We start from the raw sequence: 27,448 nt of genomic DNA on the forward strand, positions 1-27,448 counted from the left end.
CATGATGCAGCAGGCCTCCGGGCCTTTGCACCTGCCATTCCCTCTGCCTGGAATGCGTTTTGATCACATGTGCCTAGAAAATGCCAATAAATCTTTCAAGCATTTCTTCCCTGGAGAAGCCTTCTCAGATTCCCTCAAGGAGTCACGGTCACCCCTTATTTTGTCCCACCACTCTACCTCATTTACCCTTTCACCAGGCTCTTGAGTCGGCCTTCCTCACTAAACTAGGAGTTCCTTAGGAAGACAGACAGTGTGATACTCATTTCTGTATCCTCCATTTCCAGGCGTGTGCCTGGGATACAATAGTGCTTGGTTGATATCTAATAAAGGCACTGACCAAATTATAGCTAATAAGAAGAGCCAGCATGTACTAAGTACTTACTATAATTCCTAACATTGTGCTAAGCTCTTTAAATGCATTATCTTATGTCATCCCTATAAGAACTGTGGTGGGTTAATACTGTTACTATACCTATTAACAGATGAGGAAACTGAGGCTTAGGGAGGTGAAGTGACTTGCCCAAGGACATTAAGCTAGTCAGTGGTAGAGACCGGCTTCAAACTCGGCCGATACTAGTGTCCATGCACTTAGCTGTTATGCTACATTGCCTCCATGAAAGAAAGGATGACAAGATCTAGCCAGGGCAGTGGCTTACGCCTGTAATCCTAACACTTTGGGAGGCTGAGGCAGGCAGATCATTTGAGGTCAGGAGTTCGAGACTAGCCTGACCAACATGGTGAAACCCAGTCTCTACTAAAAATACAAAAAAAATTAGCTGGGCATGGTGGTGTGCCTGTAATCTCAGCTACTTGGGAGGCTGAGGCAGGAGAATCGCTTGAACCTGGGAGGCTGAGGTTGCAGTGAGCCGAGATCGCATCACTGCACTCCAGCCTGGGCAACCAAGCAAGACTTCTTCTAAAAAATAAAAAATAAAAAAATAGAAAGAATGAATGAATGAATGAAAGATTTCAGAGAACAGCAGGGTTATGAAGACTAGAGTTTTCAGGGGAGCCTGTAAATTGACAATAACAAAGTCAGCTTTTTCTAGAGTAACAGTAATGATCACAGATGCCAGTAGTTTCCAATCCAAAAGCCCTTCTTCCGTGCTGACAGAGTTCTGCTTTTGTCTGTGAACATCCTCCCAGTTCCTTAGGAACTCACTGCAGTGCAAGAGACCATCATTGGCCAATGATGGGTGGTGTACACGTCTACACAAGGTTTGGAGGCTGACTTTCGAGGTGGTCACGCGAAACTTCGTACAGGCCTTTTGAAGGATGACACAAGAAGGATTAGAGAAAAAGACATTTCTTTTTTTGAGACGGAGTCTCGTTCTGTTGCCCAGGCTAGAGTGCAGTGGCGTGATCTCGGCTCACTGCAAACTCCGCCTCCCAGGTTCATGCCATTCTCCTGCCTCAGCCTCCCCAGTAGCTGGGACTACAGGCGCCCGCCACCACACCCAGCTAATTTTTTTGTAATTTTAGTAGAGACGGGGTTTCACTGTGTTAGCCAGGATGGTCTCGATCTCCTGATCTCGTGATCCGCCCGCCTCAGCCTCCCAAAGTGCTAGGATTACAGGCGTGAGCCGCTGCACCTGGCCGAGAAAAAGACATTTCTAAGCAGAATGAACAGCATATGCAAATTTAGAGCAACACAGCTTTCCCAGGGAAACAACTCATTTGGCATAACCTGAACTGGGCTGGCCACTTGCAGGCTGTGTGTCTCTGAGCAATTGACTTGGTGTCTCTGAGGATCAGAATTTACATTTATGAGAAAAATGGGGGGAAAAAGAAAAAAAGAAAGGAACTACAATGGTTGCAAAATTAGGTAACAGAATATATATGCAAAACACAGTGCTTGGCATACATTAGATGCACAAGAAACATTCTTTCTTATTCACCCATTATTGTCACATGGTTCTAATTCGTTATCTTCTGTGACCCAGGTGGCTTTCTTCCCTTTCTCACTCATTCCTGAGCCTAGTAGCGAGGCCCCCCAACTTCCACAGACTTTTCCTCAGGCAGGAAACCCGAGCCCACTGCCTGGCCTAGGACAGCTTCTAGGGCTGTGTGGTTTGTGTTATTTCTTCTCTTTTCTCTCTCTCTCCCTCTTTTTTTTCCTAAATGCAACAAAATAGAACCAAACAAAAAGCCCAATGCCTGGCGTGGCTTGTCAGAGAGTTATGCAAGTGTGTAAAAAAATAAAATAAAATAAACATTGAGTTTTCGGCATTTGGGGCTGTTTGATTAGACACGGAGCAGAGCCAAGGGCCGGTTAGACGCAGGGAAGGCTCAGGGCAGAGGCGAGAGAAGAGGGACTTGAGTGGGGGTTAGAGGTTGGAGGGGGCCCCTGGACCAACTCGGAAATGACTGTTTGCCTCCTGCAAACTTGGCAATGCTCTAACTAAATGAACCCAGACACTGGGCATTTCAGACCCAACTGCTCCACTTTCTCTGGCTACCCACCATCCCTGTTCCCCGGCCATCGGGACACTCTAGGGGTCATTACATCCATTCTCCTGTCATTGTAAACGACCCTGTGCCCTTAATTCAATAGTCAGGGCTCCCCCCTTCTCTCTTAAGAGGGAGATTCCACAGCCTGTCTTGATTACTCACCCCCACTACACACACACACAATCAGTACATCTTTTCTGCTCTAGCTTAACTCCCACTAACTACAGTTTTAGCCCATTTTCCTTTCCCAATCTGAAGTGAAGCTAGAGAACAGCTGTTTGCCACTCTAAGAAGTGAGTCTCCTTCCCTCCCTTCTTCAGGCTTGACTTCAACGTCATCTGGGTCACTGCAGGTGTCTGTAGCCTTTCAAGACTCATTCCACAAACATTTATGGGGTTCCCACCGTTAATCAGGAGTTTGTAGCCTTCATTTCATTGACCCCTCAGAACAGATGAAACCTTGCGATTCAGAGAGGTTCAGTAACCTAGGCATGACCACACAGCTGGTAGGTGATAGAGCCAGACATGAATCTAAGTGTTATTCTATGATCCCCCTCTACCAGCTGCCTCTGGAGGTGTCCTCACCTCAGTGCCCAGGATCTGATAGCCTTGGTATTTCTTCTGAGCTGGGAAGATGCACAGAAGATTTGACCCTGAAGGGGGAGAGGGTGTGGTCAGGACCACCAGGCTCTGTTGAGCCTGTTCCTTGTCACTTTCCAGGTTCCTGATGGGGAAACTGGGGTTTTCATGAGGGTCTCTGGCCCCGTTCTGACCCCAAGATGAGCGGAGTTGTTGGGGTTCTCTGGCTGCGTGGAATCCCCAGGGCGCGGGGCGGGGCAGGGGACAAAAGCAGAAGGTCTGCCCCAGGGTCCCGGGGACTTGTCCCTCCGCCAGCCCCGCGCTCGGAGCGCAGGGCGCCAGCTTCGGGCAAGGACGTGTGGACTCCTGGGCCGGCGCTCCAGTCCATTTTTTCTTGCGGATCCCCGGAAGGGGGGCCGGCTCGCGGGTGGGACTGCGAAGGGGGGGATTCCCTCCCTCGTGCTCGTAGCGGACTGGCCCCTCTCCGGGCTGGGAGCTCCGGCCGAGCGGAGGCGCGACGGAGAGCACTAGCGCAGGGCAGAGAGCCCGGAGCGACCGGCCAGAGTAGGGCATTCGCTCGGGTGCTGCAGAGAACGAGGGCAGCTCCGAGCCGCCCCGGAGGACCGATGCGCCGGGTGGGGCGCTGGCCCCTAGGGCGTGAGCCGTCCGCATATTGAGCAACTTGGGAACGGGCGGGCGGAGCGCAGGCGAGCCGGGCGCCCAGGACAGTCCCGCAGCGGGCGGGTGAGCGGGCCGCGCCCTCGCCCCTCCTGGGCCTGCCCCCGTCGCGACTGGCAGCACGAAGGTGAGTCCCCTCGTAGCTGCCCCGTCCTCCTCCCCAGCGCCCCCTTCCCCGGGAGCTGGGGCGCGGCGGGCCCTCCCGTCGGGGCTGGTTCGAGCTTGGTGCGGGGGGTGGGGGGAGACAGATAAAGGAAGGGGAGTCTGATCGCTCTCCGGTCGGCGATCGGGAGAGGGCACCTCCTGCACCCCTTCCTGCAAGTCTGTCGCCCCCGTCGGCCCTCAATCCAGCAGGCAGCCTCCTCCCCTCGAACTCCCCTCCATCCCGCAGCCGCGGGTGATCGTCCGCACTCGCAGTCCTGAATTCCCCAAGTCCACCAGCCCTGTTTATACCCCGCCTCCAATCCAGAAGTTCTTGATCCTGGGGCTCATTGGCTCGGATTCCCCCAAGTCCCACGGTCTCTGGTGACCCCCACCCCAGTCCGCAGTCTGGGCCTGGGTTCGACGTGGCAGGCGGCATGCGCTGCGGCTCCCGGCCCCAGGTGCTCAGCGAAGTGGAGCGGCTCCCTGGCCCTCGGGGTCTGGCGCTCAGGAACCGATGGTATCGCTTAGGTGGGGAGAGGTGGGGGCTATGTTCGCCCGGGACTCCCTGGAGGGCAGGGACAGACTTGGGGTGAGGGTGCTTGGGGGCAGGAGTTTTCTTGTGAAACTGGCCTCTCAGACGTGGACAGCTCTCTTGGCTCTTGAGGGCCAGCCAGGGGAACCTCAGGTCCGCGTCTCCCTCGGCACCTGTTGGGGCCTCTGCGGGATGGTGGGGGAGGGAAGAAGAATGAGCGCGCTTGCGGGGGTGATGGAGGGGTGAAGAAGCCATCCTCCGCTGCCCTTGCTTTTGGGGGCGGGGGCACGGCCCCAGCACCTGGCTTGGCTCCGACAGACAGGCTAATCCCGACAGGTCGGACAGGCACATACTTGGTCCCGCCCCCCGCCCGCAATTCTTCTGCCCCCGCCTGCCAGCCTGCTGGGCGGCCAAAACTCTCCAGCCTGTAGCCGGGCCCGGGGAGGGCTAATGTGAAATTATCTGGATAGTTTACATTTTTGGGTCTGTATCGGGCCCCTGATGGAGTACCACTTTATTCTGACGGAGTTGCAGGCAAGAAGGTGAAAGTGATTCCAGCCCCCTCCCGGGGCTGAGTTTCTGCCCTCAGCTCCACCTCCAGCTGTGTCCCCTTCCCCAACCTGTGTCCTCCCCTCCGAGGCCTGTGTGGCCTCTCGCTTTGGTCTCCCTTCTCAGCTCTGCCTCTGCCCCCAGCCCCGTCCCCACTTTGCAGGTCCACTCCCCAAGCTGGGTTGTGCCCCACACTCGGCAGCTCCCAGCAGGTTGCCCCGCCCTCCCCACACCCAGTCCTGGGTAGCAAACCCAAGGGCTGGTCCCTAACTAGGTCTGTAACCCCTGGGACCCTTAAACACTCAGGGCCAGGTCTCTCCCCCTGTAAAATGGAAATAATTCTACCTTCCTCCTTCCATTGTGAGGAGTAAACGAAGACCTGGCACATGGCAGGTGGAGGGAGGCATCTAACAAATGTGAACCCCTCACCCCCACAGTGGCAGAGAGAAATGCCCTTTCATACCCCCACCAATAACCTGAGGCACTGTCAGCAGTCCCCATTCTATCTGTGTAGAGCGAGCCTCAAAAACATAAACTGCCAGTGCCATATAGCCCATGGCTCAAAGGAAATCAGACAGAGGACTCTAAGAGAAATGAGGTAGCTTGCTTAAAAGGGAGTCGTCAGCTCCTATCTCCCCTCTCAGCCCTAGTCCATGCTGTCCGTGTCTGCAAGAGTGCATGCCTGTGTGTGCGCATATGGGGTCAGGGACTAGATGCAGGAATGTGGAGCCACTGAGGCAGGGACCTGTGGCCCTCTGGGGCTTGGTGCTGCAGGGTTCCTAGTTCAAGACCTGTCCAGCATTTCAAATCAGATTTCATATAAGATCCTGGATTTTCCACTCCTCTTTTAGAAAATCAGAAGATCTTTCAACAATCAGTCAGAGCTGAACAGCATATGCTCCCTTTAGATGGGGCATTTACCCTCCAGTTTACCCCCTCCACATCCAGCTTTAATCATATATGTCATTTGTACCCCCTGGTATAGAGGAACTCTTAGCCCCTTTACAGGGTTGATTCTACATGTATCTTTTCAAAAAGTGCTTGCAACTCTTCCCATCCCAGAGGTGAGGGAGGCCAGTGTCACTTGCTTCAGTGAAATTTACATCTGGATCCTCCTTATGATTTTCCAGCTGAGATTGTGGTTTCCTGGTGATTCAGGTGGGAGTGGGCCAGAAGATCACCGCTGGCAAGGACTGGGTGAGTGTGGCAGGGGTCAAGCTGAAAACTAGGATCTGGGAGGATTGAGATGGAATTTAGAGGGAGAGGAGAGGGAGGAAAAAGAAGGGAGCTAACATTTGCTGAGCACTCACCCTCAATTGCCAGGCACCATGACAGGTAGGCACAAGGAATGCAGAGATGCATAGGGGACCTTTTGTGCCCCCAAAACCCCAAGGATATTGATCACGTAGTGAGTCCAAAGTCTTTCAGATCCAGGGTTAACACCAAGTTTGTCTAATGCAGTGTTTGTCAACTGTAAGGACTCATGGAACAGATCTACCAGGGATTCTCAGACCTTAGTTTGAGAAATGCTGCAATTAAAGGCAAATCCTATCACTTTGAGTGATTGCTTTGGTGTCAAGGCAATCAACCATAAAGATAAATGCAAATATGGAAATTGCATAACAGTACTCAGTATTAAGGTTAGTATCCAGATGATACAGAACATGTTCGTATTGCCTTTTGAATGATCATTAGAATGTAGACACAAAGTGAAGCTTTGGTCATAACAAATACAGCAAATATTATTGAGTCATCACTATGTGCCCAGCACCATTCTAAGCAGTTTTATGTATTAACTCATTTAAGTAATAAACAACAATAACCTTCTTGCAGATAAGAAGACAGGCTCAGACCAGCTAAGCAAGGTCACACAGCTAATAAGCAGCAGAACCAATATTCAAAGCCAGGCAGTCTGACTCTGAAGTTTATGCCCGCGACTGTCATGCTTTACAGCCAGCCTCTGAGACTACACACTTGGGCCAGAAGACCCCAGTTTGATAAACTCAACTGGACATCTATCATTTGTGGGTGATAGAAGTGTGCAGTGGGGGCTGGGGAGGATAGAAAGTCTTTGGTAAATCAGGCAGGGAGTACTGGAGGGGCGTGCAGGGGTTGGCAGCTGACGGGCATTTGGGGGTGGCTGGGGGCATCTCCACTGGCTCCGGCCACAGCACCAGGTGGGATCCATCAGCCTCATGTAAACACTTCTCACAGGCAGCTTAACCACTTGAGTGTGTCTGGCCTTCAAAGCCAGCGGGAGAGGCCAAGGAGGGAGGTACTGAACTCCCTTAGGGGATAATGATTTATCTCCTGTGCAGGTGGGCTCTGCTGGGGCCTCTCTGAGAAGTGAGGGGGTGGACTGGCACTGAAGAGCCTAGAGGGGAAAGGATTAGGACAGGGGGTGGGAGGGGCACCTCCACTCCAGCACCTCAGATTTCTCATTCCTGAGCCTGAACTCTCTGACTCTCAGCTAGCCTGTGACATAGTCATGCTTGTCCCCATTTTATAGATGTGAAACAGGTTCAGTGAGGCTACATGACTTGTTCAAAGGCATCTAGCCACTGGAGCGGAAGGTGATGGCTCCCTGGCATCTACAGAGACTCTGTGCTATTGACCTGCACGCTCTGTTGTGGTGTGGGTGTGTGTGTGGCGGGGGGAGTGCGGGGTGTGCGTGGGCAGGCCGCTGCTGTGAAAGAACCTTGGGAGCATCAGAGCATGTGTGTGATCCCGTGACGGGGAAGCAGGGTTTTCACTCTCGCTCCCAGGTTGGGCTCAGATGTCCAACTTCCCAGACACATCTGATCAGGGGAGGGACCAGCTCCCCTGCCCCCATCACCCCAGCCGGCCAGCGGGTCCAGAGACCTGGCTCTCGCTGGGCTGGGGGATTATCCCCATTCTCTGTGTCTCTGGCCAGGGCAGGCATTGCTGCCTCTTTTATCCTCTCACAAAGGCCAGGCCCGCCAGGCCTGCTGTGTCAGAGTTTCTGTGGCCGGGGGAAGCCTTACTTCCTTTTCTCCCGCCAAGCCCAGAGGGCCTAGCAGAGTCTGCCAGCTTACCGGGGGCCACTGCTTTAGCTCCAGGACAGGTGAAAGGCACATGGGTGACTCAGCCCTAGGAAGAAAAGGCTGAGGGGTCACTCATTCAAGGACAGAGAGAGAGAGCTCCTCTTCAAGAGACAGGATACTACTGCAGCATGAGGTCTGCAGGGTAGACTTAAGGAAGGACTTCCAGTTAGAGCTGGACAACATGAAGCAGGGGTGGGACCAGCTGGCTCCCGTTATTGAGAAATCATCAGTGATCCACAAGTTTGGTTTGAATGTTCGCCATATTCTGGCTACACAGGTTGCCGGCTCCGGTCCCAGGTTAGGGAATTCTGTAAGACAGGAAAAGGAGCAGATTTCTTCTGGAAAGGTGCTAGGTAGGTAACTTGTAACGTCCAAACATTTTGAGCTCCCAGTCTTCTGAGTAGGGCAGGAGGCATAGGTGGGAGTGTTCATGGTACTACAGAATTAACCCTTCTTTCTCCTTCCCGGACAGGTCGGTTTTTGGAGTAGTCCCTGCTGACGTGACAAAAAGATCTCTCATGTGATATTCCGAGGTACCTTTGAGGAAGTCTGTCTTTGAGGACCTCCCTTTGAGCTGATGGAGAACTGGGCTCCCCACACCCTCTCTGTCCCCAGCTGAGATTATGGTGGATTTGGGCTACGGCCCAGGCCTGGGCCTCCTGCTGCTGACCCAGCCCCAGAGGTGTTAGCAAGAGCCGTGTGCTACCCACCCTCCCCGAGACCACCCCTCCGACCAGGGGCCTGGAGCTGGCGCGTGACTATGCGGCTTGGGCTGTGTGTGGTGGCCCTGGTTCTGAGCTGGACGCACCTCACCATCAGCAGCCGGGGGATCAAGGGGAAAAGGCAGAGGCGGAGTGAGTAATGGAGCATGGTGGGCCACAGCTGGCCTTGGGAATGGGAGGGGGCCACCCGGGAACTAGGGGTCTTCAGGAGTTTTATTCCATGATGACCCTTGCAGAGTTCCACTCTGTCTACTATAGCTTTGTAGATTACTCAGTAGATGATCCTGTTTGTGGATTATTCAATTGGTGGATTAATTTGCTGAGATTACCCACTCTGTAGATGACTCACTTTGTCTGTTTTCCCCTTTGTAGACTCTGCTTTCTAGATTAACCCCTCTCTTGTGAGGATCCAGTTTGTGGATTACGCCTTTGTGGATTATGTGCTTTGACATAACACCAGCTTTGTGTGGTATCCATGGAGATGCTTCCCCAAACCCCCTGCCCTGGGGCTCCTTTTTTGGCTAAAGTGCAGCCATCAACCCTTTTGGATTAGGAGCTCTGCACAGCTTAGCACTGGGTAACAGGGCTTCCCCTGCCCAGATCATAGGGCAGGAACAGTGGAGTAAGGAGGGTCAGGAGACTGTCCACTGCTGTGGCTTTTAAACCATGCCCAGTGGGATTCAGGGAGCTACAGTGGCATCGAAGGAGAGACAAGCAGGCAGGGGTCTGGCCCGACCACACTTCAAACCAGAGCAGTCTCAATTTTCCCTGCTTTTGGTAATGAGCGTCCACATAAGATGTCATTGGAAGAGAGGGTTCTCATAGCTTTAAAAGAAAACCAAAATCCTATCATTGTACAGATGCTAAGAAAGGGGAAGAAACAGGTCTAAGGAGATACAGTTGATGTTGGAACCCAGGTCTCCTAATGCCTGTGGGCCCAGTCTTCTTGAAAGCCGAATTTGATGGAGGTCAAGGGTAATCTGTCCCTAGCCCCTTGATAGGCACTCTTCAACCTCTGCTTAAGGTCTCCAGTGATGGGGTCCCAGTGCTGTAGGGGTGGCCACTGTGTGTGAGGGGCCCACACGAGGGAGAAGGTGGGGGACTCCAGAGTCCCAAGTCCTCATCTGTCTTTTGACATCCGGCATCAGAAGATGCCACGCCCACAGGCAGGAGGTCTTCCTGAAGTCTAGGCCAGCTCCCTCTTGCTTCATGTTTCCCTGCAGACGGAGGCCCCCCAGTGAAGGATGAAAAGCAGTGGGGTTTTGCTGGGGCTCCACGGGAGCAGCCAAGGCCAGGACTCAGCCCAGGGAGAGAAGCTCAGAGAATTGGTGAAGCTGAAAATCCCTGGCTTAACAAACAATTAGAGACGGTTAGGTTTAATCAGCAGCAAGGCCTTGATTTTCCTCCCTTCTCATCTGTTGTGGCCAGTATTTTGGACTCCATGGGCCAGATGCGGTTTAGCGGTTTATAATCAGTCTCCTCTATTTCCGAAATGAGAGAGAGAGAGAGAGACAGAGAGAGAGAGAATGGGAGGAACCATTCACATTCATGCGATGTGCACATGTGCTTAACGCTGACCCTCACCCATGCAGAGCCTCATGCCCGGCTAAACCAGAGGTCACGGGACCTGAGTTCAAGTCTGTTGTATTAAAAAGGAAAGGAAGTACTAGACTTGGCATCAGAAAGGGCCTGGTCCTAGCGATGGTGAATCTCTTGCAGCAATTTTGACATGCTTGCTCGCTTTTCATATGGCCACATCTAACAGCCGTGGCAGCACATGAGCCAGTTTTTATTACCAAGTGATGTGAGTAACAGACATCCTTGATGGTAAGAGGCAAGGGTGGGGAGAGGTGTGGAGACAGGCTCAGGGGTGCAGGGAGGGATGAAGGTTGTGCTGTTTGTCAATACTTGTTATGTAATAGCCATAGTCATCGCAATCAGGAAGCTGAAATGTAAGTATAGGAGGATAGTAAGGCTTACATGAGATAATAGGTATACATATATAGTTTTGTTTTGTTTTGAGATGGAGTCTCGCTCTGTCACCCAGGCTGGAGTGCCGTGGCACGATCTTGGCTCACTGCAACCTCTACCTCCTGGGTTCAAGCAATTCTCCTGCCTCAGCCTCCCAAGTAGCTGGGATTACAGGCATCTGTCACCATGCCTGGCTAATTTTTGTATTTTTAGTAGAGACAAAGTTTTGTCATGTTGGCCAGGCTGGTCTCGAACTCTTGACCTCAGGTGATCCATCCACCTCAATAGGTATATATTTTTAACACCTTTGTAAAACATCAAGTTCTGTGTAGACTCTGGGTGCAAATCATTGTTACATAAACAATGTGTAGACCATTTTGCCTTAGGGATTCTGGGGGAGTAGGGAAGGGAAGAAGGAAGACCAAGACACCTGTGTGTGCCTGGCCTCTCGGCAAGACAAGCGTGGAAGGGCACTGGGTGGACCTCGGGGCAGGGGTAGGTGTGCTGTGTATAAGCCTCAGGGTTGTTGACTCTGGCTGACAGCCCCCGGCTGCCGGGTAGGAGGGCCACCAGAAGCCACTCAATCTAAATCTCATTCTGAGCTATTATACACTAGTTTTGAAGCCATGTCTGATTTCGGAGTCTGAGTGATGGTCTGCCTGCATGGAGCGAGAAAAGTTGAGCAAAGAACTTCTCTTTAGCTGTGAGTGAAGTCCCCTTGAAGTTCCCCTCCTCCATTCACTGAGGACCCTGCCCCTCCCTGAACTCCTGTTCACTAAGCCCCTTGTCTTCTTGCTAGCCCTCCCCCCTGATCTGGGGTCCCTGCACCTTCCTGAGCCCTCATTCCCACTCATCCCTCGCACTGAGTAATGCTCCTTCCTGAGCCCCTTCTCCTTTCTGATTCTTGGGCCCCCTCCCTCAGTCCTGCCTCCCAGGAAGCCTTCATTCCTTCATTGAGCCCTGACTTCTCCAGAAGCCAGGAGCCCCCTTTGTGCCTCTTCTCACTGCCCCATCCTCCATCTGGAGCCTCTACCCCTGCTGCACTGACAGCCTTACAGTCCCTCATCCCTCACTGAATCCCCGTTCCTTCCTTGGGTCATTCTGCAAATGTTCATCGAGATCCTGCAAGCTGGCCCTGATCGCAGAGATGAATCTCGAGGAGCCCGCAAGCAAGTTGGGGAAGAAAGAATGTCAATCCAGTTCGGGAATGCTGCACAGGAGAAAACCCGAGGGCATGGAGAGCCCCGGGGAGTTGGGAGGAGGCATAGAGTGTTCCTTTAGGAAGTGGGGTGCAGCTAGGAGTAGCTGGGGAAATGAATTATCAAGGGGGTTCTGGGGAGCCCTAGGATTTCCACTGGAGAAGCTGTGCTCATATCTTTTCTGTTGGAAAGAAGTGTTCTGCTGCTAAACAAGCCATCCAGAACCTACTGGGATAGAGCAAGGAAGCTGTCTGGGGCTGAGGGGAGGGTCCGGGGAGAAGATGCTGCAGGGTAGAGGTTGGGTTATTAAGCTCTTCTCACCTGCCAGACTGAGGAGTTTGGACTTGGCCTGACTCCAGCTACAGTGGGTGAGGAGCCACTGAGGCTTTCATCAAGGAGCCCAGAGCCCAGCTGCATAGAGGGTGGGGGAGGTAGCTTGAGGTGGGAAGCAAACAGCCCAGGTAAGAAAAAGCGAGGATCTAAACTAAGCTCATAGTTGAGCTAAAGAATCCTGGGTCTGGCTCGGCATGGTGGCTCATGCCTGTAATCCCAGCACTTTGGGAGGCTGAGGCGGGTGGATCACCTGAGGTCAGGAGTTCAAGACCAGCCTGCCCAACATGGCGAAAGCTTGTCTCTACTAAAAATACAAAAATTAGCCAGGAGTGGTGATGTGCACCTGTAGTCCTGGCTACTCGGGAGGCTGAGGCAGGAGAATCGCTTGAACCTGGGAGGTGGAGGTTGCAGTGAACTGAGATTGTGCCACTACACTCCAGCTTGGGTGACAGAGCAAGACTCTGTTTCAAAAAAAAAAAAGAATCCTGGGCCTACCAGCGGGACATGCCCAGGGCTTGCTGAATGTGCAGGTCCCAGGAAGCCACAGGGATAGATCCACCTCCTGGGACAGCGTGTGGCCTGAGAGGGGCCCTGGCCTACTCACTTCCTCAGTCTCCTGGCTGAGGCCCCGCTACCTATCCTCCTACCCTCGCCAACTGAACTCAGGTCTCTCTTACCAAACCCATTTCCTCCAAGACTAGATTCCACCCCAAAACCAAGATTATCACTCTCTGGGTCACGGTGAGTTCTCTCCACCCACCACTGTCCCTAACCCATCCCACCTGAGTCCCTCATCCGTATTCCATCCTGGTCCCTCCACTGTAGTGAATCTTCATTAAGATCCATCCATACACCACCCCTCATCTCAAGCCTCTGTCTCATTCACCATATCCTCAACCTTATACCCTTGTGGAGCCTTATCCTTTACTGAGCTCCCATTCAGAAATGATGGGCTCTGCCTGCCAAAGCTCTTTCTAGTGAGAGAAAAAGACATGTTAGCAGATAATAACAATATAAGTGACGTTCACCATGACAGATTCAAGTACTAGGGGTGTGGGAACACAGAGAAATACTCCATTGAGACTTTGCAGGGAGGTGAGATCAGGAAGACTTCCTGGAGGAGGTGACTTTAGTTCTGAGGCTTGAGGGAGTTGGTCAGGCTCAAGAGGAGGTGGAGAGTGTTCTGGGCAGAAGGACCAACTTGAACAAAAGCACACAGGTGTGAGATAGTGCGACGTGTCCAGAGAAACAAAAATGGTTTGATATTGCTTAGGAGTGGTGCTGAGAGGTAAGGTGGATGGGATGGGCCCACAAAAGCTTTTAAGGTCAGGCAAAGAGCTGGGTCTTAGTTCTGTAGGTGATAGGGAGCTATTGATAGATAATAGGATGGGGTGTAAAACCATCAGATTTTTAGTGTAAGAAAGATTCCTGGGGATGAAGAAATTGGGAACTGGAAGAAGTGAAGCCCCTAGAGGGGAGGGGCAGCGATCCAGAACCACTCTTCAAGGGGTGTGGGGCTGAGCTGCCCTGGAGCAGTGCCTCATCATAGCCACAGCAACTTAAAAGGGCTTTGCGTAGGATGAAGGAGACTAGGAGAGTGGGAATTGAGGGCACAGCCTTGCTCTGCTAGCTCAGCAAAGTGGGCTGGAGAGCAGGGTGCTTGGGAGCTGAGGGAGGTGGGGTTGGGGGGGATGGTGGTTGGTGGGGAGGGCAGAGCTGGGGGTGCTGAAGAAGCCAGGAAGGAGGCTCCCTCCCCCGCAAGCACCCCTCGTCCTCGCCACTTGCTTGCCCTGCAAGCAACTTACAGCCCTTACAGCCCTTACAGCCACTTACAGCCCTGCAAGGCCACTTGCCCTGCACACCCCCCATAACAGACAGCAGAAGGAGGGAAATTTCTTGCCTTTGTTCCTTCTTTTCTTTTAGAGAGAGGGTCTTGATCTCACTATGTTGCCCAGGCTGGTCTCAAACTCCTGGGCTCAAGATATCCTCCTCCCTCAGCCTCCTGAGTAGTTAGGACTACAGCGTGTGCCACTGTGCCCAGCTAGAGGAGAGCTTTCTAAACTACCAACCCAACGATGCCCTTCCATTGGTCGCTTTCTTCACCAAGAGAATATATAAAGCTCAGCCGGACTTGGTGGCTCACGCCTGTAATCCCAGCACTTTGGGAGGCCGAGACGGGCAGATCACGAGGTCAGGAGTTTGAGACCAGCCTGGCCAACATGGTGAAACCCCATCTCTACTAAAGATACAAAAAATCAGCTGGGCGTGGTGGTGCATGCCTGTAATCCCAGCTACTCGGGAGGCTGAGGCAGGAGAATCGCTTGAACCCAGGAAGCAGAGGTTGCAGTGAGCCAAGATCGCGCCTTTGCACTCTAGCCTAGCCAACAGGGTGAGACTCCATTTCAAAAAAAAAAAAAAAAAAAAAGAGAGAGAGAGAATATATAAAGCTCTATGTTCTTTTTTTTTTTTTTCTTTTGAGGTGGGGTCTTGCTATGTTGCCCAAGCTGGTCTGCAACTCCTAGGCTCAAGTGATCCTGCCTCAGCCTCCCAAGTAGCTGGAATTACAGGCACATGCTATATAAAGCCCTATTTTCCATGCCATGGTCGATCCAGGATATTCAGTGCCTTGGAGGCTTTGCACTGGCTGTTCCTCCTGTGTGGAACGCCCTCCTCCCCTAGGCTTCTGGGTCAGGGAGTGCCCTCTGCTTCTCTACATCCAGATGTGTAACCAGCCCTGCCTCCCTCGTCCCAGTGGGCCTTTGTGGCTATACCTCCATGTTCCGGCTCCTAATAGCCCTAAGCACCTGTGAGGTGTGCAGTAAATATCTGTGAAATAAATGAGCCTTTGTTTTCCTCCTCTGAATCATTATGCATTTCCCCCAAATATGAACCGTCTTCCTTGGACCCTTCCTTCAAGGGCACATTCTCATTGTCGAGCCCCCTCTCCTGTCCCCCCATCCCCTCACTGCCTCTCTGAGCTGAGAACATCCTGTGCTTCCTGTCCCCCTTGATAAACATCCCTTTCCTTATTGAACTGACTCCACCTGTCAACTGAGCCCCCATTCCTCTTCTGAGCCCCCAAATCCTCATGGAGCTCAGCTCCCTGACCCCCTGGTCCCTCCTCCTAACCAAGGCCAGCCTCGGCATCTGAGCCCTGTATCTTCATGCTCCTATTTCCTCGTGTCCTTGGGTCTCTACTCCATCAATGTCCCCTGCCTCTGAGTCTTGTAATCATATTCCCCACCTCCAGCCGTGCTCTCCCGTTCTCTGTCTGTGATCTCTGATTTTCTGTTACCCTCCTGGCTTTATCTCCACTCCTTCCCTTCCACTCACTCCAAAGCCCACTGTGGTTCGGCTCTCATCTCCACCTCTCCACCAGAACTGCCCTTCTCAAGGTCACCTAATCAATGATCACTGAGAGTCAAGTCTTGTAGATTTGCTTCAGAGCTCACTGGTCTTGCTTCCTCCCAGCCCTGGTCCCTGAAGATCTCTCCCTTTTCAACCTGATTCCTGGCACCTCTGTCTCTCAGTCTCCTCCCAGCTCTCCAAGGATCCTTCTCCACTTCTTTCCCAAACCCCCCTTCCTCTTGCCTAGCTGTTGAATGCAGGTGTTGCCTGAGGCACCAACCAGGCTCTTCTGTTCCCACAGATCTATCAGGTTCTTTTTTTTTGAGTCAGGGTCTTGCCCTGTCATCCAGGCTGGAGTGCGGTGGCTCAATCATAGCTCACTGCAGCCTCGAAATCCTGGACTCAGTCAATCCTCCAGCCTCAGCTGGATTACAGGTATGAGCCGCCATGCCAGCCAACAGCCAACTTCTTGAAAGAGGGGGCGCTATTTCCTCTCTCTACTTCCTGACCTTCCTTTCACTGCTGAACAACTGCCTCCTGCTGTCCACCCCACCACCCCACTGAAACTGCACTTACCAGGTCGCCACCACCCGGTTGGGCTCACATGACATCTCAGAAGCAATTGTCGTGTTGATGCCTCCCTCTTCTGAGTGTACTCTTCTCTGGGCTCCCATGATGCTATATACTTCTCAGTGTCCCCTGCCTGTCTGTTGGCTCCTCCTCTGCCTCTGAGTGGACTAAAGACTTTTCCGTCCTTCTCTTCAATGTCCAGTTCCTCTTCTCACTCTCCAGACCCACTCTTCTTGCCATCTCATGGACTGGCATGCCTTTGATGACTGTTCGATGTTAAGAACTCCACCTCTTCTTAGCCAAGCATGGTGGCATGTGACTGTAGTCGTAGCTACTAGGGAGGCTGAAGCAGGAGGATCACTTGAGCCCAGGAGTTTGGAGCTTCAATGAGCTGCGTTTGTGACACTGCAATCCAGCCTGGGCAACACAGTGAGATCTCATCTCTTAAGAAAAAAAAAAAAAACTCTTAAAAAAAAAAAAAAAAGAAAAAAGAAAAAAAGAACTCAGCGTCTCAATCTCCAGCCAAAATAGTTCTCTTGAGTTCCAGACCCACGTGTTCAATTGCCTAATAGACATCATTCCCTGGATGTTCCACAGGAACCGCAAACTCAACATGTCTAATACTTAGCTGCTCATCATTTTCCCACCCAAACCCCCTCCTCCTTCTGTGGTCCCTCTCCCGGGGAAGGGCTGTTACACAAGCCCAGCATCTCGAGGTCACCTTGCCCCTGCCCCTCACACCCTCTTGTTGAATGCATCGCCCTGTCTTGTTGACCCTGCCGCCTGACCATCTCACGTGTGTCTACTCCCTCCCCTCTCCTTGTCTCAGCCCAGCTCTCCTGGACTGGAGTTCTAGCCTGGGAGTCTTCCTGTCTCCACTCTTGCCCTCGGAAAATCCATTCTCCACTCTACGGAGTGATCTTTCTAAAATAGAATCCTGACTGTGTCTCCTGTTGTAAACCTCCCACTGATTCCTTCTGACCTTCAGGATAGGGTGTGAACTCCTTCATCCAGGCTTAAGACCCTTCCTCATCCAGCCCCTGCTTCCCTCTCCAGCTTCCTGCCTCATCACTCGCTCCAAGCTTCCGCCATGCTGACCTGATTCCAGATTCCCTTCTCCGGGTGTGCCACACTTTCTCTGCAGTGCCATTGATGGCGCTGAAGAAAAATGCACACAGGGACTTGTTGCTAGTGGAATGGAAGGTGGGCAGCAGATCTGAAAGGGCGCCTTTCGCAAACCTGTTCTTAACACAGGTGATAATGGAGGAATAAATGAGTATGGCGGCATCGCTTGAAAGGGCTGCAAATGGGATGCCGGGATCACTGCCGTTACTGAAACTAAGGCAGAAACCTAGAGGGCGCATTCATGTCAACAATGAATTAAATCAAAACAGTGAGTCATAGACAATTTAATATCTTTGAAGTGGAAGAGGTGCCTAAAATCTATAATGATTCGTGAATTTGTAACACAGCTGAATAAAGACCCAGAATAGAAAAATCATCCGAAGGACTCCCTCATTTTGCCGCATTTGGAGTATTTTTGCTCATACAATGATTATACCAACAAGAACGATCGTGATTTTTATTTTTATCTTACATTATTATTACTATTATTTTGAGACAGAGTCTCGTTCACCACCTAGACGGGAGTGCAGAGGTGATCTTGGCTCGCTGCAGCCTCTGCCTCCCGGGTTCAAGCGATTCTTATGCCTCAGCCTCCTGAGTAGCTGGTATTACAGGTGCATGTCACCACGGCCAGCTAATTTTTGTATTTTTAGTAGAGATGGGGTTTCACCATATTGGCCAGGCTGGTCTTGAACTCCTCGCCTCAGCTTCCCAAAGTTCTGGGATTACAAGTGTGAGCCACCTTGGCCAGTCTATTATTATTTTTTGTAATAGAGACAGGGTCTCCCCATGTTGCCCAGGCTGGTCTTGAACTCCTGGGCTGCAGCGATCTGCCTGCCTCAGCCTCCCGAAGTGCTGGGATTACAGGCATGAGCCACCACACCCAGCCCATAAATTCCATTTTCCAAAAACATATAGTCTAACCACACTTTTAGTTTCCACGCCACCTCATATTGTCCTACCCTGGGCTCCCTATACTTTGTCTGCTCTGCCTGAAACACATACTGGCTGAGAAATTTTGTTCAAGTAATTTACCTTTCCATTCCCTCATCTAAAAAAATGTGCATAATAGGCCAAGAGGGGTGGCTCACGCCTGTAATCTCAGCACTTTGGGAGGCCCAGGCGGGTGGATCACCTGAGGTCAAGAGTTTGAGACCAGCCTGACCAACATGGTGAAACCCCATCTCTACTAAAAATACAAAAAATTAGCCAGGCATGGTGGCAGGTGCCTGTAATCCCAGCTACTCGGGAGGCTGAGGCAGGAGAATCGCTTGAACCTGGGAGGCGGAGATTGCAGTGAGCCGAGATTGCGCCACTGCACTCCAGCCTGGGTGACTGAGTGAGACTGTCTCAAAAGGAAAAAAAAAAAGGATAATATATTTAAAAAAAAAATAACAATAGTACCTAACTCATGGGTTGTTGTAAGGATTAAATGAGTTAATACTTGTCAAGCACTGAGAACATTGCCTGCCACAGAGTAAGTGCTCAACATTTAGTAACACACTGCCGCCATTGTGGTTATTACTGTGTTGTAATGGTTTGGTGTTCGTTATCATCTTCCTTCCTTCGGTTGCTCTCCTTCCTAACTCCTCCATGTTCTCCTGTTCTGAAACCAGGAATGATTCCTGCAGCATAGACTCACTCCAGCAGTCGTCCAGAGTGGACATCCTCATCTCCCCTTTTCAGGGAAGCACACAACATCCAGGATTTTGCCCAGCTTCCCAGACTGGGAATCTGGCTCCGGGTCCTGATGACTCTGAAGCCTGAGCTCTGGGTGCACTACCCTGCACCACCTCCTACCATCTCTATTCTGATTTTCCCAGCTCTCTGCCTTCTGCCTGTATCTGCAGCTCCTCTCTGCCTGGCTCTTTTTTTGTTTGTTTTGTTTTGTCTTTTGAGACAGTCTTGCTCTTTCACTCAGGCTGGAGTGCAGTGGCACGATCTCAGCTCACTGCAGCCTCTGCCTCCCAGATTCAAGTGATTCTCCTGCCTCAGCCTCCTGAGTAGCTGGGATTACAGGTGCCCACCACCACATCCAGCTAATTTTGTGTACCTTTAGTACAGATGGAGTTTTGCCATGTCGGCCAGGCTGGTCTTGAACTCCTGACCTCAGGTGATCCACCCATCTCAGCCTCCCAAAGTGCTGGGATTCTAGGCGTGAGCTACTGCACCTGGCCGCTGCCTGGCTCTTGTTGCCCTTCTTGATCAAGTTCAAGTTCCTTAGCATGATACAAAGACAGGATACTTTACCTTTCACCACTCCACTCCCATTCCCATCTCCACCCCATGTAACTACTTTCCTTCCTCTCCTTCCCTCTCAACTCGCTTCTCTTGCCATGGGCTTCTTTTCATGTCTGGCCCCACAGCTCACCCACACCCCAGGCCAAACATCTGGGAATCACCCCAGGCTCCTTCCCACGCCTCTTTCCTCTCTGCCTGTTAGCCACGATGGCCTACTGGTTGCATTTCCTAAGCATCTCTCAAATCTGTCTTTTTTCCCTCTATCCCTGTGGAACATAATTTTAAGACTTTCTCACTTTTCTCACCTGGATGATCTAGTCAGCTTCCTCCCAAACAGTTCTTCCATCTCTGGTCTCCACCCTGGCTACCAGAGAAAATTTCCCAACATGTAAATTGGGCCAGGTCTCATCCCTGCTTGATATGTTCTAATGGCTCCCTGATGTCTAAACAGTCTGAGAAGGTCCCGAAACAAGTGTTCTGTGGCCAAAATGCTTGGGAAATGCAGTTCACTCTGTCCCCCCTCAGAGAGTCATTGTGCACAGGAAAGTAATAAAGCTTCCATTAGGCCTGCAGTAAAGAAATCTGTTGAGATTTGTTTGACCCACTGGTTCCTGGTCTTACATGACACAGTAGCCTTTCTCCACATTCTCCTATTCACAGTTGGGGGAATCAAGTTGTAAGGAATACTTTTTGGGAAATGCCATCTGGCAGGATCAAGTTCAAGTTCCTTAGCATGATATAAAGATAGAAAACCTTATCTTTCGTCACTCCCCTCCCTTTCCCTTCTCCACCCCAAGTTATCTGCAATTCCGCCTTTCCCTAGTTTTACACCTCTGTGGTCCTGCTCCCTGAGTGCCCTTAATTCTACTTCCTAAAGGACAAATCTGTACAAATTATCTAAGACTTGGCCCCAGTGACACCTCCTTTGTGGCTTGTTTCCCTCCTTCTTTTGGGTCCACTATTGCTTGGCCTTGTGGCTGTCAGCATTCACCTATTTGTCGGTCTGTCTGCTCCACTGGAAGATCAGTTCCTCTACAGAGTGGCTTATATGCCTCTGTCCCCAGGGCTCACACTGTGCAAGGTCCATGGAAGGGCCTCTATGAGGATTAAACAAGTAAGTGAGATCAAAGATCTTGAGACTCAATGCTGGGATGGAAAACCATGAAGCCTCAAAAGATGGTTCTCTTTTTTTTTTTTTTTTTTTTTTGAGATGGAGTCTTGCTCTGTCATCCAGGCTGGAGTGCAATGGCACAATCTCAGCTCACTGCAACCTCCACCTCCCAGGTTCAAATGATTCTCCTGTCTCAGCCTCTCAAGTAGCTGGGATTACAGGCATGCACCACCATGCCTGGCTAATTTTTGTAATTTTAGTAGAGACAGGGTTTCACCATGTTGGCCAGGCTGGTCTCAAACTCCTGACCTCAGGTGATCCGCCCGCCTTGGCCTCCCAAAGTGCTGGGATTACAGGCGTGAGTCACCACGCCCGACTTCAAAGGATGGTTCTGAGCCAGGATTTCTCAACCTCAGTGCCATTAACATTTTGGACCAAATGATTCTTTGCTGTGCCCGATGCATTGTAGGATGATTAGCAGCATCCCTGGTCTCTACCCACTTGACACCAGTAACAACCCCTTTCCCCAGGTGTGATCATCAAAAAGTTTTCTAGGCATTGTCAAATGCCCCCTGGGGAGCAAAATCATCCCTGGTTGAGACCCCTGTTCTAGGCATAGATTATTCCAGTTGTCTTTGTGTTTCTGGGTAGGTGGTCCTTTTCCGTTTCACTGTTTATCCCTCTTGCCCTTAACTTTCTCAGAAATTTAAGAAACCCTCCTATACCTAAGGCTGACTATTTTGTGCTCTGGGGAGAGTGGATAAATTCCAGGAAGGCTGCAGCTTGGGTTGCTTCTCTGGGGACGGTGGAGCCAGCCTAGAGAGTGAACTCATGTTGTGCCTGGAGCTAGGGAGGCACATGGGTCAGCATTTGTGCTAGCTCTCTGGAGAAAAGCTACTGGGAAGGTGTATAAAGCAACCTTGCAGAGAGCTGCCAGCCTGGCCGGTGCTTTCTGAGAAGCATATTCCTTCTGTGGAAGGAAATGTCCATCTACTCACTTCCCATCCTTGTCAGAATCTGGATAGGTGAGGTTCTCTCCACAGCCGCCTTCTCATGCCTGCTCCACCTTTGCAGTCAGTGCCGAGGGGAGCCAGGCCTGTGCCAAAGGCTGTGAGCTCTGCTCTGAAGTCAACGGCTGCCTGAAGTGCTCACCCAAGCTGTTCATCCTGCTGGAGAGGAACGATATCCGCCAGGTGGGCGTCTGCTTGCCGTCCTGCCCACCTGGATACTTCGACGCCCGCAACCCCGACATGAACAAGTGCATCAGTGAGTGTGGGCAGGGCTGTCGGGGGCAGGGGGCACTAGAAGCTCTGGACTGGTGGAGAGTGCTTTGAACCATTGGTGGCTGGCAAGAGGAGCAGAGGGGGCTCTGAGGAGAGGAGATGAGGCTCCGATTCAAGTATCCAGCTGCACACTTTCACCTTGGTGTGTAAATATCAGAACCCCGTCTCCTCCCTTCGCACCTGCCCCTACCTGTATTCCCAGAGGTCACCCTCCATGTCCCAACCTGTCACCCAAGCCACAGCCCTGAGTGCCAACCTCTCCCACCCCATCCACCCAATTGCCAGAGCCTGCCTGTCATCTCCTGTCTGTCCTCACTGCCACTGTCCTCCCCAGGCTCCCAGCACCTTGCTCCCGGATCATTGCAATAGCCTGTTCATCTGTCCTCCAGCCTTCATCTGGTTCCCTGAAACCCACCTTCTGCACTGCAGCCAGAAAGACGCTTCTGAGACACACACCCTACCCCATCACACTTCTGAGACACACAACCTATCTCATTACACTTCCGAGACACAGAACCTATCCCTATCCCATCACATTTCTGAGACATACAACCTATCCCATCACACTCTGCTTAAAAACCACTGTCAGCTCCACGTGGGCTACAGGGGAATCCAAGCCCAGGCAGCCTGCTCTTCCACTCTCTTCTCTCCCTGGACTTCTGGCTCCTCATTTCCACACCAGCTATAGCTCCACGTGCTCCAAGGCACACGCTGCCATATCTCCATCCCTTCTCTGTAGATGCAGCTGTGGTGTGCTGGGGGACACGTGTGAACACACTCGAGGGACAATGCCAGTGCCCCCACCACCTGTTCAGTGCCTTGCCATTTAGAATGCATTTGCAGGTCTCCTATCAGTTGAGCCTCACAACAACACTGGGAGGGAAACAGGACACAATTGATGGTGCCCTTTTCAGGGCTGACAACATTGAGGCCCGGAGGGTAAATGACTGGTCCAAGACTAGACTGGGTTCTGAGCTCAACTCTGCTACTTCTTCATTGTGTGACCTTGAGCACATCTTAACCCCTCAATGCCTCATCTTTAAGAGTTTTTGCCCCCTAGGGTTGTTGTGAGACATGCATGTAAAGCCCTTAGTGTCTGGCACTCAATGAATGGTAGCTGCTATTGTTCTTATTTTTGTTCTTATTTGACTGGCAACCAAACCCAGGAATCAGAGCACCAGGGAGGGAAGGAAGGAGGGAAGGAGAGAGGTGAGGCTGAGATAAGCCTGGAGGATGGTGGGAGTTTGTGAGGACAGAGGTGGGACCCTGGGAGCTACCCTCTTGGTCGTCACGGTCCTTAAGAGTCGGGAGCTCCTGGCTACGCCAGCTCCTAGGAAACTGGCAGCATGGGCTTCAGGTGGCAGAGCCTGGGAGGAAGTCAGCCCCGCCTGCACTCTGGGAAGGAGAGATTGTGAAAGACCCTGCCTGCTTCCAGCCAAGCCCTGGGAGACCCACCCTGCCCCCATTCCCCCAGAGGAGAGAACTGGCAGCAGGGAATCAGGGAGGGACCCAGGAGTCCTACCAAGGTGGTTCCTGGAACTCAGCCTTGCAGAGGCAGAGGAATTTGCCCTGGGATGGCTTCCCCCTCCTCCGTGCTGATTCTTTCTGCCAGGCAGGAGGAGAACCACAGTTTGGGACATTGTAGATGCCCAGCAATGAGGGAAGAAGAGATCACGCAGCCACTCTCTGGGGGGCCATTCTGTCCCTCAGTTCAACTCTGTTTAGGGTGGCCCTCTGGATGCTGTGAGATGCTGAAACACTCCTGTCCCACCACCACCAAGCCCAGAGGGCCCCACCTTCCTCTTCTGAAACTGCTCTCTTGAGCCTCACCTTGGGCTCCAGGGACTGAGACTGGGTTCATGTTCGAGTTGGCTGACGGTGGCAAGAGTCCCAGCCAGCCTTCAGGAGCAACCGCTTCAGCTTCTTCCCTGGCCTGCCACTGCCCTTCCTTTCCCTTTCCTCCCGAGATTCCTCTGCAGTAACTGCAGCTCTAGGCCAGGGTCCTGCCCTTCATGTAGGTGGGTGTGGATGGAAGGGAGGGTATTGGGGCTGGGGATGAGGGGAAACATTCCCACCAGGCTGGGCCGAAAGCCCCCAATCTGTCCTCTCCTCAGAATGCAAGATCGAGCACTGTGAGGCCTGCTTCAGCCATAACTTCTGCACCAAGTGTAAGGAGGGCTTGTACCTGCACAAGGGCCGCTGCTATCCAGCCTGTCCCGAGGGCTCCTCAGCTGCCAATGGCACCATGGAGTGCAGTAGTCCTGGTAAGCCATGGCAGGCACTGTGGGCAGAGGGTCCAGAACCCCAGAAGGAGGGGCCGGGTAAGGGTCTGCCCAGAGAGCGGGTGGGCTGGGGCACTGTGCAGGGAGAGCTTACCCTACCACTCCTTTCTGGGTCTCCAAGGACTTTTCTGCCCTCTGGACTAAAGATAACTGCAGCCTCAGGTCCAGGCAGAAGGAAGGTGGGAGGTGCTCCTCTGGGCTACTCTGGGCCAGGGGAGGAGACGTGATCCCCTCCTCCTTGTCCTTCTCTCCCTTCCTTTCTCTTCCTGCCAGCGCAATGTGAAATGAGCGAGTGGTCTCCATGGGGGCCCTGCTCCAAGAAGAAGAAGCTCTGTGGTTTCCGGAGGGGCTCCGAGGAGCGGACACGCAGGGTGCTACATGCCCCTGTGGGGGACCATGCTGCCTGCTCTGACACCAAGGAGACCCGGAGGTGCACAGTGAGGAGGGTGCCGTGTCCTGAGGGTGAGCTGCAGCCTCTGCCTCCTTGGGGTCAGGGCTCAGGCACCAGCCATGGCAGGTCCCACCACCTCTGCTTCCTGCCCATGGCTCAGGAAGAAGCTTCAGGGCAAGGCCAGATGGGGCACCCGCAACTCAAGACCTCATGCTGTCCAATCCAGATGCCATGTCCTGGCAGAGAACAGGGCCTCAGAACTCTACATGGTGGAAGCTGGAAGCTTCTGTGGTCAACATCCTTCCAGTTTCCCCACTTCTTCTGAGCTAGCGGATGTTCATACTAGAAGGCCCCTCAGAGGCTGGATGGGTGGGTGAAAAGGGGCACTAAGACCCAGAGAGGTGTAGTGATTCCATCAAAGTCACACAACCTGCAGTTGGCAAGGAGGTGGCTGCTGCTCTTGCCTGGCCCCAAAGGTAGCTGGTGGCGGATAGGGGATGGGGGCAGTCCTGCCTGTTCTGAGGGTTGCACTGAATACCTGGGAAGTGCTCTTGGTCCATTGGGATCCAAGGTTTGAGGAACCCATGAGGAAGAGGATGATGTCTTGTGTGCCTTGAGGGCTGGGGAGTGAAAGGGCTCTTGGGCTGCCTCCCATTACTCAAGCCTCAGGGTTCTGTGAAGCGGCTGTCGTCAGAGGAGGTCACGATGACCCAACTACCTAGAGGCAGCATCTCCAGCCTCCTCCCTGCCTCCCCTTCCGGCTTCCTCACACTCCCCTCCTACGGCCTGTGGCCATGCCCAGGGCCTCCCTGCACATCCTTTGTTGATTCTTCCTGCTGTTTGGTTGTTTCAGGGCAGAAGAGGAGGAAGGGAGGCCAGGGCCGGTGGGAGAATGCCAACAGGAACCTGGCCAGGAAGGAGAGCAAGGAGGCGGGCGCTGGCTCTCGAAGACGCAAGGGGCAGCAACAGCAGCAGCAGCAAGGGACGGTGGGGCCGCTCACATCTGCAGGGCCCGCCTAGGGACACTGTCCAGCCTCCAGGCCCATGCAGAAAGAGTTCAGTGCTGCTCTGTGTGATTCAAGCTTTCCTGAACTGGAACGTCGGGGGTGGAAAACGTACACACACACTCCAGTCCATCCATGCATACATAGACACAAGACACACACGCTCAAACCCCTGTCCACATATACAACCATACATACTTGCACACATATGTGTGCATGTACACACACACAGACACAGACACCACACACACACACACACACATACACACACACACACACCTAAGGCCACCAGAAGACATTTCCATCCCTCGGGCCCAGCAGTACACACTTGGTTTCCGGAGCTCCCAGTGGACATGTCAGAGACAACACTTCCCAGCATCTGAGACCAAACTGCAGAGGGGAGCCTTCTGGAGAAGTTGCTGGGATTGGACCAGTCACTGTGGCAGATGGGAGCCAAGCTTCAGGACTGCTGGTGACCTGGGGAGAAACCTTCTTCCCACCCCGTTCAGCACTCCCAGCTGTGTGACTTTATCGTTGGAGAGTATTGTTACCCTTCCATGATACATATCAGGGTTAACCTGACTTTGAAAACTGCTTAAAGGTTTATTTCAAATTAAAACAAAAAAATCAATGACAGCAGTAGACACAGGCACCACATTACTTTGCAGGGTGTGAGGGTCTGGCGAGGTATGTGTGGGAGCAAGAAGGGACAGGGAATTTCAAGAGTCCCCAAATAGCCTGCTCAGTAGAGGGTCATGCAGAGAAGAAAGAAAAGTTAGGGGCTGCTCTGAGGGTGGTAAACAGGCTGTCTATATCCTTGTTACTCAGAGCATGGCCCGGCAGCAGTGTTGTCACAGGGCAGCTTGTTAGGAATGAGAATCTCAGATCTCATTCCAGACCTGGTGAGCCAGAGTCTGAATTTTAAGATTCCTGATGATTGGCATGTTATCCAAATGTGAGAAGTGCTGCTGTAATTCCCCTTAAAGGATGAGAGAAAGAGCCCCGGCCATCTTGCAGCAGGAGGGATTCTGGTCAGCTATAAAGGAGGACTTTCCATCTGGGAGAGGCAGAATCTATATACTGAAGGGCTAGTGGCACTGCCGGGGGAAGGGAGTGCGTAGGCTTCCAGTGATGGCTGGGGACAATCCTGCCCAAAGGCAGGGCAGTGGATGGAATAACTCCTTGTGGCATTCTGAAGTGTGTGCCAGGCTCTGGACTAGGTGCTAGGTTTCCAGGGAGGAGCCAAACACGGGCCTTGCTCTTGTGGAGCTTAGAGGTTGGTGGGGAAGAAGATAGGCATGCACCAAGGAATCATACAAACACATATATAACTACAAAAGGATGGTGCCAAGGGCAGGCGACCACTGGCATCTATGCATAGCTATGAAAGTGAATAAAACAGAATAAAAATAAAATACTTTCTCTCAGGGAGGTGTCTCAGAGGATGTGATATTTGATCCTAACTCTGAAGGATGGGTAGAAGGATTTTAGACAGACTGCTGCTGTCCAGTAGAAATATGTGAGCCACATATTTAATTCAACATTTTTGGGCTGGGTGCGGTGGCTCATGCCTGTAACCCTAGCACTTTGGGAGGCTGAGGTGGGCAGATCACGAGGTCAGGAGTTCTAGACCAGCCTGACCAACATGGTGAAACCCCGTCTCTACTAAAAATACAAAAATTAGCCGGGTGTGGTGGTGTGCACCTGTAATCCCAGCTACTCGGAGGCTGAGGCAGGAGAGTCACTTGAACCCGGGAGGCAGAGGTTGCAGTGAGCTGAGATCACACCACTGCACTCCAGCCTGGGCAAAACAGCGAGACTGTCTCAAAAAAAAAAAAAAAATGCCAGGCAGGGTGGCTCACGCCTGTAAT

The 27,448-nt window shown here is 52.2% G+C and overlaps 1 protein-coding gene across 2 annotated transcripts; it reads left to right on the plus strand.

Moving 5' to 3' along the window:
* Positions 1 to 3,337: 3,337 nt before the first annotated feature.
* Positions 3,338 to 27,423, plus strand: RSPO1 (R-spondin 1). 2 transcript variants are annotated; one of them, XM_063713343.1, is made up of 8 exons: positions 3,338 to 3,834; positions 6,063 to 6,129; positions 6,766 to 8,350; positions 8,470 to 8,851; positions 21,692 to 21,883; positions 24,015 to 24,164; positions 24,456 to 24,644; positions 25,427 to 27,423. In XM_063713343.1, exons 4-8 carry the CDS (start codon positions 8,758 to 8,760, stop codon positions 25,591 to 25,593), a joined length of 792 nt encoding a protein of 263 aa, XP_063569413.1. In that variant the 5' UTR covers positions 3,338 to 3,834; positions 6,063 to 6,129; positions 6,766 to 8,350; positions 8,470 to 8,757; the 3' UTR covers positions 25,594 to 27,423. The 2 variants fall into 2 exon arrangements, with proteins under 2 accessions (XP_063569413.1, XP_002811075.1); XM_002811029.5 differs by lacking the exon at positions 6,766 to 8,350.
* The last annotated feature ends 25 nt before the right edge of the window (positions 27,424 to 27,448 follow it).

This window comes from Pongo abelii, chromosome 1 (assembly GCF_028885655.2).
Source record: "Pongo abelii isolate AG06213 chromosome 1, NHGRI_mPonAbe1-v2.0_pri, whole genome shotgun sequence".
Lineage (NCBI taxonomy): Eukaryota > Metazoa > Chordata > Mammalia > Primates > Hominidae > Pongo > Pongo abelii.

Bases quoted from the DNA above. Each gene is read 5' to 3' on its own strand.
- RSPO1 (XM_063713343.1), top strand. From the start codon at position 8,758: ATGCGGCTTGGGCTGTGTGTGGTGGCCCTGGTTCTGAGCTGGACGCAC. The intron at 8,852-21,691 runs GTGAGTAATGGA...CCACCTTTGCAG, and splicing joins GGGGAAAAGGCAGAGGCGGA to TCAGTGCCGAGGGGAGCCAG. The intron at 24,645-25,426 runs GTGAGCTGCAGC...TGGTTGTTTCAG, and splicing joins GAGGGTGCCGTGTCCTGAGG to GGCAGAAGAGGAGGAAGGGA.